The 10881-nt window shown below is 35.1% G+C and overlaps 1 protein-coding gene across 1 annotated transcript in view; it reads right to left on the reverse strand.

The window, feature by feature from the left end:
* The window catches only part of vax2 (ventral anterior homeobox 2), a 17893-nt gene extending 8464 nt beyond the window's left edge, over positions 1-9429 (reverse strand). The window contains exons 1-2 of the mRNA XM_016572529.1: positions 8753-9429; positions 5443-5630 (exon numbers count right to left, since the gene is read on the reverse strand). Coding sequence (XP_016428015.1) covers positions 5443-5630; positions 8753-9002 — 438 coding nt within the window. The 5' untranslated portion in view covers positions 9003-9429. The remainder of the gene's footprint in view (positions 1-5442; positions 5631-8752) is intronic.
* Between the last annotated feature and the right edge of the window lie 1452 nt (positions 9430-10881).

Genomic DNA, 10881 nt, shown 5'->3' on the forward strand with positions numbered 1-10881 from the left:
ATCTATCTATCATCTATCTATCTATCTATCTATCTATCCATCCATCCAATGACAGTATTGTAAGGAAAATCTGACTATGGCTAATTCTCATTAATGTTATATATTTCCTTGAAAATGTAAGGGGGAAACTCAATCTCGTGCCTTATCGTTAAAATCCAGTTTGTAGATAATTTAAAGTTCTTTTCTCTGCTTTCCTAAGACTGACCACTTTTCTTTATTCTTATTAAATCATCACGAGAGAACGAAATGAATTCTGCGTTGAATATAAAGGCTGCACTTAATTATTCCATTCGAATTAAAACCGCAACTGACGAAAGAAATCACGGCTTTTCAAAAAAAAAAAAAAAGCGTCAAAAGGAAGCTTAATTGGTCGTCACTTTTCTCAAACGAATCCTCGAGTCCATTTAAAACCACATTGATTTGGGTTTGAAGCAAAGACAATCAAATACAGCTTTCGTCGTTTATTTTCAATATGTATAACCATTGACATTATTATGTCTGTCTTGACAACGTTTCTTAGGCACATTTTCTCTCTCGGGAGAGAATCACAAACTCAAAGCCTGTGAAAGGTTTTCACGATGTGTTATAAAGATCTAGGCGTGTTATGAATTCATAGCCATCGCAAATGTTTTCACAACTGAGGAGCAACATGTCGCGTGTGGGCGTCTGACAGGAGATGTTAGTTTCTTTTTTCCTCTGGTTAAATGCGTGTGTCTCCTAACTAGTAACAGTTGTGCAAAGCAAGTCCAAAACTCCAAAACTCGTTCGACTACATATTTCTGTAGTATGTTATTTTGGATTAAATGGACTTCGATAAAGCTGTATAATACTGGAATCAATTATTGAATAGTATAAACTCGTTCAATATTGTACCAGTAGAAACACCTATGCTATTGTGATGCCAAAGGATATAAAAATAAATGCAGATTAATTTTAAAAAATATATTTAATTTCTATGGACACGCGATTATCCAAAGGCTCACAACACTGCATGTGCATAACTAAAGACTATTTAGGTTGGTTTAGCTTAATCTTATGTTCTTTAGCTTTCATATATATATATATATATATATATATATATATATATATATGCTGGTGCATGCTGCACCAAGATCATTTGTATGAGCATAAATTAATATGAACAAGTATTAACACTCAATCTGTTATGTACATTTTAAAAGCAATTTCATTCAAATGAAGATGGAAACGCTTTTTGTGTTGAACACGAGTGTCTTCAAAGCCATAATTGTATCACTTTGGTGACCTGCTGGTTTTTACACTGACTCTGTTCTTCAGGCCAGCACAGATGTACAGTACATTTCTTTTAAATAGTTTTAATTCAAATGAAGAAACATACCTGAATATTAGTGGTCACAAGAATTCTATAGAAAGATTGCATACAATAATGTTATTTTATATGTACTTTTGCGAGAGTCGGTAAAATGCACTGTTCAAAGCTGACTGAAGTTCTTGATTGATTTGATTAATTGCATTTAGTTTTTAGTTGACGCATGCCGTATTCATGGATTTTTTTTTATTTGATTTTATTTAGTCATAATCAAGATTAAAGCTTCCAGTAGTTATATGTAACTGGTCACTCTTTCTTGAGTTTTTCACCGTTTTTAATGACCTAGTTAATTTTGAATGGCCCTGCAGTGTGGAAAAGTACAAGTATTTCATGTAATGGAACTAACCATATTATGATTAAGAATAAATTGTATTGTTACATATATATTATGTTAAGACAGTATCAGAACATATGCACATTATTGTTGTTGCACATGCATCACTGCCTGTATATTACTGGTTAAAATGCATCATAACATGTTCAGATAAAAATCAATTTATTCGTTTTTTGCAGTTGTTGTAAATTATTTGAATGGATTTGCCGATAATTTTACTAGTCAGATAGACATTTACAGTTACCTGAACTTTAGCTACAGGTTTATTAAAAATGCACATTTTAATTTTACTGTCAGATGGACAAATAAACATTTTGTTAAACTTTGGCTTCAAGTTTACTAAAACTTTAACATTTTAATTTTACTGTGAGATCAAATCACTGAGTGAGGGTTTTTTAATAAAGTGCAGATGTAATGAGTATAAGCAAGGGCTCCAGCATGACAAGAACAGCAATGTACAGTGAGACATTTACGATTATTTACAAGGCATTACTTTTACAAAAAAAAAATAGAATGGAATTTTAAAAAATATTGATACGAATGTTTTTTTCTAGTAATCTATTATTCTGCATTTACATTGCGCATATCTATTTTGACATACCATATTTTTGTCCCGTGCCAGTATCACAATGTCAATTGCATCTTCAGAGTGAATCACGCATTTATATGTTACTTCCAAAACTTTGCAGCGTGTAATCGGTTCATCGGTGTAATCGGTTATTCAACGGATTATAGCTATAAAGCCTCGAAAGTGCGAAAGACCGCTCACTTCACAATCTGTCACTCATCTCAGTTCGCGATCGCACAACGTTCCATTAAAATCAATACATTTATCTACACTGCATAATGAATCTTACATCGTGCCGTTGTTTGTTAATGAGTGAGGGTTCGCGAGAGCAAGCATAATTCAACACTGAATAAAAACTCCGGCGTTTTGAGCGGTGAGCGGATTCTAACTTAAAGACCTCTGATTGGCCTTTGCGTTCAAGAGATCAACAAACATGTCAGTGATTGGCTGCATTTCTCCGCAAAACACGCTGTAAACAGGAACATTCAACATCCTCCAGAGCTCAAACTCAAAAACACAATGGCGCATTTGCTAAATCTGTTTCGCCAATATTACACCATTGCAGTATCAACTGAGGGACCTCTTGCTTTCGTCTCAGGTTGTTTATATTTAAAATTGACTTTGTGATGTGTTTTTTTTTTTACCCATGTTTTAATTTTTTTAACGAAACATTACTTGTGATCAAACCAGTTGAAGACCCTTGGTCTAGGCCTATAGCATATCACACAGGCCCCAAAAGTACTATTTCAATTCAAATGCCAATACTCGTCCAAAACTTAGAGAGCACTCCTTTTATTTGTTCTAAGCATAATGTTGTTATTTGGATCTTTCAAATTCCATGTGTTTGTATGAAAAATATATCACAGTGTTTTACAAATTCACTTATAATTGCAGCTGTAACAACGACATCAGCACAGCGCCCCTAGCGTCACATTTCTGACCTATCACTAATTACCAATAAGATCATTTCACTTGTGGGAAAACATATTTAAATGTACAGTATGCCGCTATGTAGAACTACAAGCATTTTAAATAGGGGTATTATTAATTTATTAATTCGTTTCATTAATTCATTTCTATTTCTAATTGGGTAACAATTGACTAATGTTTTGCTTGGATCAGATTAAAGAAAATATAACAGACGGGTAAGAGGCAAGGTTTGAAAACATGACTGCAAACATCATAAATAGCTCCATTAACCTTTTAAAATCGGTTTGTTTTAATAAACCCTTGCAGGTGCCAGCAATGTGATCAAACCATTGTTTGAATCAAACCATGCCAATTTATTATTTACACTGCAGTGAATCATCTTTTTCAAATGCAACTTTATGGCGATCTAAGACCCGTGGTCTGTGCAGATAATACATTGAAATTTATTTGAAATTACTACATCATTGTCTGCTATAAAAAAAAATACAGCATTAAACCAGAATTGCGTGTTTTGAAAATTGAGCTCTGAAGCCACCAATATCCACATAAAACCGTGTGTCTAACCACGATTCTGTGTGATTTATTGAGGTGATTCATAAGGTATATAATACAGGATATTCTCTGTGTGATAGTCTATAGTATTGAAAACACGAGTCTGGTAAAGTTAGCCAGATGGCCAATAGCTGGATCCGCGAATAATGGAATAGCGTCGTTTAATCGTCTGAATTTTATAGCTGTTATTCGGGTTTTTTAATCACTTGGATGATACAATTTAACTAAATCAAACTTTTAAATAAATAAAACATTTAAATAACGACAACTTAAAAAAAGAGATAAAAGAAAATAAATCTGAAGTGACGCCAGTTCAGAGTGCAAAAATGATAACTGGACAACTGGGGCCCCTCTTATTTATTTATTTATTTATTTATTTTTCCACGTCTGGATAAAGAAATGCTCCTCCCACTAACGCCCACTGTGCGAATACTAATTATAAGTATTGTGTTCATAACAATGGAGGCTGACATGAAGCATTTGCAGACAGGAGATTAGCAACTCTAGCGCACGATTTGACGTCTATACACTCGTTACATTTTGGGCAGTTTGCTGACCAACCATTGACTGCTTTGACAAAACAATGAACTAGCAGTATTTATTTATTTATTTGTCCGTCCATTCGTTCATTGTTTTATTTACATGTACTTATTTCCCGTTTCACATCGATAAATTCTCATTTTCAGATACAACGACAGAACAGGTCAACGAAAACAGTTCGTTTTTTATATCAGTTTTGTTGGGATATGAATAACTAACTAACTGACTATTTATTTATTTATTTATTGCAAACCTTTCTTTGTGTTAAAACCTTTTTAATTTAATATTCCATTAGACTGCATTTACTTTAATTTTTCCGTATTTATTGTATTTTTACATGGTGTTATCATTGAGGTTATTACGTAAAAGATTTCTTTATCTGTATAAGCCAGTAAATGTTTTGTTGTAAATAGGCTCAGTAACAATAGATCAATTTTAAAGTAACAGGCAGTCTCTAAAAGAAATGTTGAGGTAGTTTGCGGACTCTAAAAAAAAATGCATAACTGACGCAAATACTTATTTTTCACACTGCGCTACAGTTAATCGAATCGAATCGAATCTCATTTACCGCGAAAAATAAAGGTGCTTCAAAAGGTTCTTTAAGCGATGCCATAGAAGAACCATTTTTGGTTCCACAAAGAACCATTCAGTCAAATGTTCTTTAAAGAACCATCTCTTTCTTACATTTTTGTAATCTGAAGAACCTTCTTTCGCCACAAAGAACCTTTTGTGAAACAGAAAGGTTATTCAGATGTTAAAGGTTCTTTATGGAACCATTTAGACAAAAAGGTTCTTCTATGGCATCGTGAAGCACCTTTATTTTTAAGAGTATATACGACACAGTGCTATAATCAAAATCAAACACTTGAAAAATCGGAGAAATAACTACGATGTCATCAAAACAAAATCACATGAAGAGGAATTCTGGAGAATTTACAGAGACAATCAAATTACAAACAGAACTGTAGTAATAAATATAAATTTTAAAATAGCCAACAAAATGTATAATAATAATAATAATAATAGGCTAATAATAATAAGTACTCCAACCATGAAACAAAATATTTCATAGGCTTTTAAAATATTTATATATTACATTAAAAAGCAGCAGCTCATTCAAAAGCGAAGCTCACTGTTATCATGTCTAAGAAGCATGAATGCGTTTCATACCTGAGTTTCTGACAGATTGAGCTGTCTGGCGAGCTCCGTGCGCTCGCGCCCCACCACATACTGGCATCGCTGGAACTCGAGCTCCAGCCGGTAGAGCTGCTCCGCCGAGAACGAGGTCCGCGTGCGCTTCGGCCGGTCCAGATCCAGGCCTTTTGGCAAAACAATCTCCCGAATAGTGCCCTTGGCGTCTGTTTAGGACACAAATGCATTACATGATTTACTATTTGTTTTGAAATAAGCCAATTCTTACATTATTAGGCGTGGGAGAAAATCGAAAAATACGGATATAGCTATGAAAATAAGAGTGTGTACATGTATTTTAGATAATTTTTGCATCACAGAATTTTTTTTTTGAGAATTTGTAGATATTTTCAGTTAAACATGAACTTAGCTCAATATAAAGGCCGGGCAGAGTCGTTTAATCGAGATTTGAATTTCTTTCACCATTACAGCGTGCGAAACACAAATAAGTTGCCAAAGAGGAGCTTTAAACTCCAGTATCCTGTCTTTTTCCTTGATTGGTAATGAGATCTGCTTAAGCTGTGTTTAGCAGAAAACTCTCCAAAGGTGAGCAAGCTTTTGGTCTATTTGTCGGATCAAATCATTAAAATATATTTACTTTACAACATTTGTGTTCATGTTCATCCAAGCAGACCAAAGCAGCATAACAACAAAGTACATATTTGCAATCAGTTGAAGATTATTTTTTGTCAACATGAAACATGATTATCAACACCGTAATACAACATTTTATTGATATCACGACTGGCATGCAACATCAGAAATCATAATATCAGGTAAATGATGTGATACATATGGCATTACGTTCATATAAAACACAATATCTTCCACCAAGATATGTCTTGGATAATGCATTTTTGTTGTTAAAATGCAACATTTTTATTGATCATTATATTTTTGACCTATACAGTTCATTTTCATGTCACTTTCAAAATAAATATCCAAGCGGTTTTGAGTCTTTGTGCATTAAGATACACTTCGTGAACAGTGCAACAGTATTGATTAATTTGAGAAAGATTTCCTCAATAATTGAATTATATACACAAATTTTCCTAGCATTGTCAGTTCTTATTCCACAATTTCCCAGAAACCAAACATAATGAAGATATTTTTGACAGATAATAAACAGAAATTAATATATTTGAACTATTTTAAACTGGCTTATGAAACTGAATATAACAACATACTGCAATTTTTATATAGTGACTTTTTCATGTTGACTGATGCGTCACCATCATTAGACCTTCGAAAATATTTATTAGTAGGTAAAAGAAATACTAAGACTTATGTCTCAAACCAAAATGTGCACTATTTTGAAAAAAAAAATGCTTTGGGGAAATAAAGTCATATTGCAATGACTCATATCTGTCAGATTGTGACCACAAGAAGATACTTCAAATGTAGCTTTGCTGTTTTTGTTTTTTTTGTTTGTTTGTTTGTTTTCAGAACTTCAAAAATGGTAACTGTTAAATCATGTTAATGTGATATGATGTTATTAGAATGGGTTTAATTAGCTCTATCTGTTACAATAATGTGGTAAAATATTAATATTTAGAATGTTCTGTACATCTGTAGCTCCGCCTATCTGAATGTCTGGCAACCAAGCTCAGTATCACACTTGGTAGAACTGTAATATCACAATAAGATTAATGGTGATATAAAGCGGTAGAATGTTAATGGCAACCCTTTCTTTAATTGCTTTTTCCTCACTGTTTCAAATCAACGCGAGCCTATGGGCCTATGACACAGACCTGCTGACCTTTCAGTGACCCCGGCTCTCAGGAGGACTCGGGCGCATTCAATCATCAGCTTTAAAAACAAATAGTGACACCGGGGATTGTGGGCTTACTGCGCCAAAACCACTCAGATCCCCTACAGTTCATCCAATCACAACCGAACCACTAGCTCGGCCATTCACTGCCACTATACTGCAGGACTCAATGCTCGGACAGTTTGTGTTCATAAAATTTCGTAAACCATATTGTGAAAGGGCATTTAAATTTAAATTTTAGAGCATGTCATTATTTAATTTTCCTGTTGTATATATTACAATAAAATTAAACTCACTTAATATTTATATTGAAAATATATAAATGCATTGAATAATATCACAAGAATTGCTACAGATATTAATTCGGCTAAAAAATTTAATTTCAAAATGTAAAAGTCGTTTTAAAAAAAACTATTCAGACGGTATCAAATATTTAGTGAATTGATATATATATGTACTATTATAGCAATATTACTGTCGTTATTATTAATATTATTTTGCTACATTTTGGCTTGTCTTATTTTTGACAAGCCAAAATGTAGCAATTATATTTACATCCTGACTGTAAATATAATATCACTTTACCAGAAATTATTTTACAACCACATATCCCCTAAATTATGACTTTTTAAAAATGGCATTTACATGGACCGTATTTCTTACTTTTTGTTCTAACAGTTATTCCCTTTTCTCAATGTGTTTAGAAATACTTTACCTCTGTAAACAAAGGGTGTTCTGTCAAAGAAATATATCAAATGGATTGTGTTTTAAAAAACTACGTTTTTAGATATTTTTCAAAAAATGTAAAGAACCGCTTTCGATGATGCGTAATGTTTGCTTGTTTAAGTCGTTGTTTGTTTGTTTTTTGGCTCTCAAATAATAACATTTAAGGATACACACAAACTAAGCTCAACATTCATGTTTGATGGTTGTAGTTTGTATTACATTAAATACATAATCCCTTTCATAAATTTTAAGCAATATAAAAATACACGAATAGGCTATTTTTATTTATATTTAGTATGTTTTAATAAATTGGAACCATGATGTTTTAAATATTTGTTTCAGAGTAGCCTATTAATAAAAGTTTCAGATATTGATGTATTTTTTTTTTTTTTTATGTATTTAATGAGCATCATTGTAAGATTTGGGGGTGGCCTATTGGCAGCTTATACCTACAATTTTGTGCATACATTTTTGCATTAATGTTCGCCATAAATTGTCATTTGTAAATACTGTGAACTAATCTCAGATATTTATGGTTTGCATATTATAATAATCACGACCACTACAAGAACAAAATACACTAAAATACGAAACAGAAAATTGTTTCTTGTAAAATGAAATAGAGTCTGTTTGATATATTAGTAAAGTGTTTTTGTTTTGTACTGAATGACAATGAAATGAAAATGAAGTGGAGTCTGATTGAGATGTTGTAAATATGTTTTTTAAATGAATTTTTAAAACAAATAGGAAATTATTTAATAACACATTTACGGTAAATATTCGTTCACTCACCTCTGACCAGAATCCTTCGACAGTAGTCCGGATCGACTCCTAAAAGTTTATCGTGTCCATCCTCGCTAGATGAAGTCGGTGTGGACGCCGAAGTCCCCGGTGTGTCGGTAGAACTCTGCACAGGTGACCGGTTCCCCACTTCCGCCCGGCTTTTGGAGTCTCTGCCGCGGTCACGGCACAACGAATTGGATTCACGGTGGTTTCGGTCCTCGGCGATTCCATCGCCCATACTCGTGGCTTGATCAAACATCTAATAATTTAACTGTTTTGTGTGCTCACTTAGTTTTCCTGAGCGGTCTCTGAGGTTGAATAAATAGTCAGTGTAAGTTCTTTCCTGTCAGAAAGGGGGAGATTATTCCCAACAAAACATCAAATTAGAATCAAGCCACAGACTCCAGCGACGGAACCGAGTTTCTGCCCAAATATTTTAGCATGTTCCGGCATCGGGCGTCCATGCAGGAGGAGATCTATAAAGAAGGGAATGAAGGTTGAGGTGGAGGGGCCCTGTGGGCAAGTGGAAGAACCCTCCTCAGCTATAGGATCGCGCTCAACCCAAAATACATTCTGCAGATATGCGCTGGGTTTCAAAGTCTATGACCGAGGCACTGGGAGGCGCTTCGCTGCTTAACCACGTATAAGTAATTCCACACAACAAACATGGATCCGAGCAGCGCAAACTTTCCCTTTTTTTTCTCCTTTATGACTTATATAGTCAATTTACTCGTTGTCTACACTGGGTGTGTTTTTGTAGCCTATCTGCTCTGGGCTCTACAGAAGCTCTGGAGAAAGACATTTCGGGATTTCTTCAGGAGGAGGTCATTTTTACGTGCATGGGACCAGGGCCGCATTAAGACCGCACTGGGCCCCGGGGCTATGACTTACTGCAGGGCCCAACATCACAATAATTATATATATATATATATATATATACAACGGGGCTAAAGGCCCACCTTAAGAAAAAATGTGCCATTCACTGCGCCTAAAATGTATAATTGCAGAAAAAATATATACGTTGTATTGAACATTAATGGAGCAACAGATTTTGTGTGAAAATAAATTTTTCCCTCAGACATCACACACAAGCTTTCAAAAACACACGCACTACAACATAGTATTACACACTGGTGCAATAAATTCAAAACAATATATCCAAAACTGGTAAGTTATGTTGCTTGTGGTTCTCCCCCTCAAAAACCTTTTCACATGAACACAAAAGACACAACCAATGTATACATTGGCACATTTTTATTCATTCATCCATGCACAACTGTAAAAAATAAAAAAAATTTAAAAAATTATTCCGCCTCAGCATCCCGTCTTTGTTCTGGGTCAGGCCAGAGAATCTCGTCCACATCACAGGCTATATTGGCCCTAGCCAGGCAGCGAGGGTAAAATCCTCTTGCATGCCTGATCCACCCCTGGCATGCATCTACTGATATGTCTAGGCAGGCTTCTTCCATGGCCTGGAGGAGGTGAGCACGGATATAAGGTTCTCGGTCATACACTTTCCACCGCCATGCCGAAAAAAACTCCTCTATCGGGTTTAGAAAGGGAGAGTATGCAGGCAGAAAGATGTTAGAAAACCTCGGGTTATTGGTAAACCAGTCACGAACCAGAGCAGCGCGATGGAAGCTGACATTATCCCAAACAACAATGTAACGAGGCTGCTCTGGCTGTGCTGGTTCCCTGAGGTCCAGCTGGAACATATGCTCTCTTAGACCGTCAAGGAAAGCAAGGAGGAGCATAGTGTTATAGGGTCCTAGAATGGCATGACGGTGGAGTACCCCTCGTTGGCTGATGGCTGCACACAGTGACATTGGACCAATTCAGGAACGTCCTATAATAGACAATAAAATACATATGTGGATGTGATTAGAATATTTTATAATATATCATTTCCAGAGTAGAGTATATATTTATACATATTATATATATGGGGAAGTCGTGGCCTAATGGTTAGAGAGTCGGACTCGTAACCCAAAGGTTGCGAGTTCGAGTCTCGTACCGGCAGGGATTGTAGGTGGGGGGAGTGAATGTACAGCGCTCTCTCCCACCTTCAATACCACGACTGAGGTGCCCTTGAGCAAGGCACTGAACCCCCAACTGCTCCCCGGGCGCCACAGCATAAA

This window comes from Sinocyclocheilus rhinocerous, unplaced genomic scaffold (genome assembly GCF_001515625.1).
Source record: "Sinocyclocheilus rhinocerous isolate Xijiao unplaced genomic scaffold, SAMN03320098_v1.1 scaffold3186, whole genome shotgun sequence".
NCBI classification, from domain to species: domain Eukaryota; kingdom Metazoa; phylum Chordata; class Actinopteri; order Cypriniformes; family Cyprinidae; genus Sinocyclocheilus; species Sinocyclocheilus rhinocerous.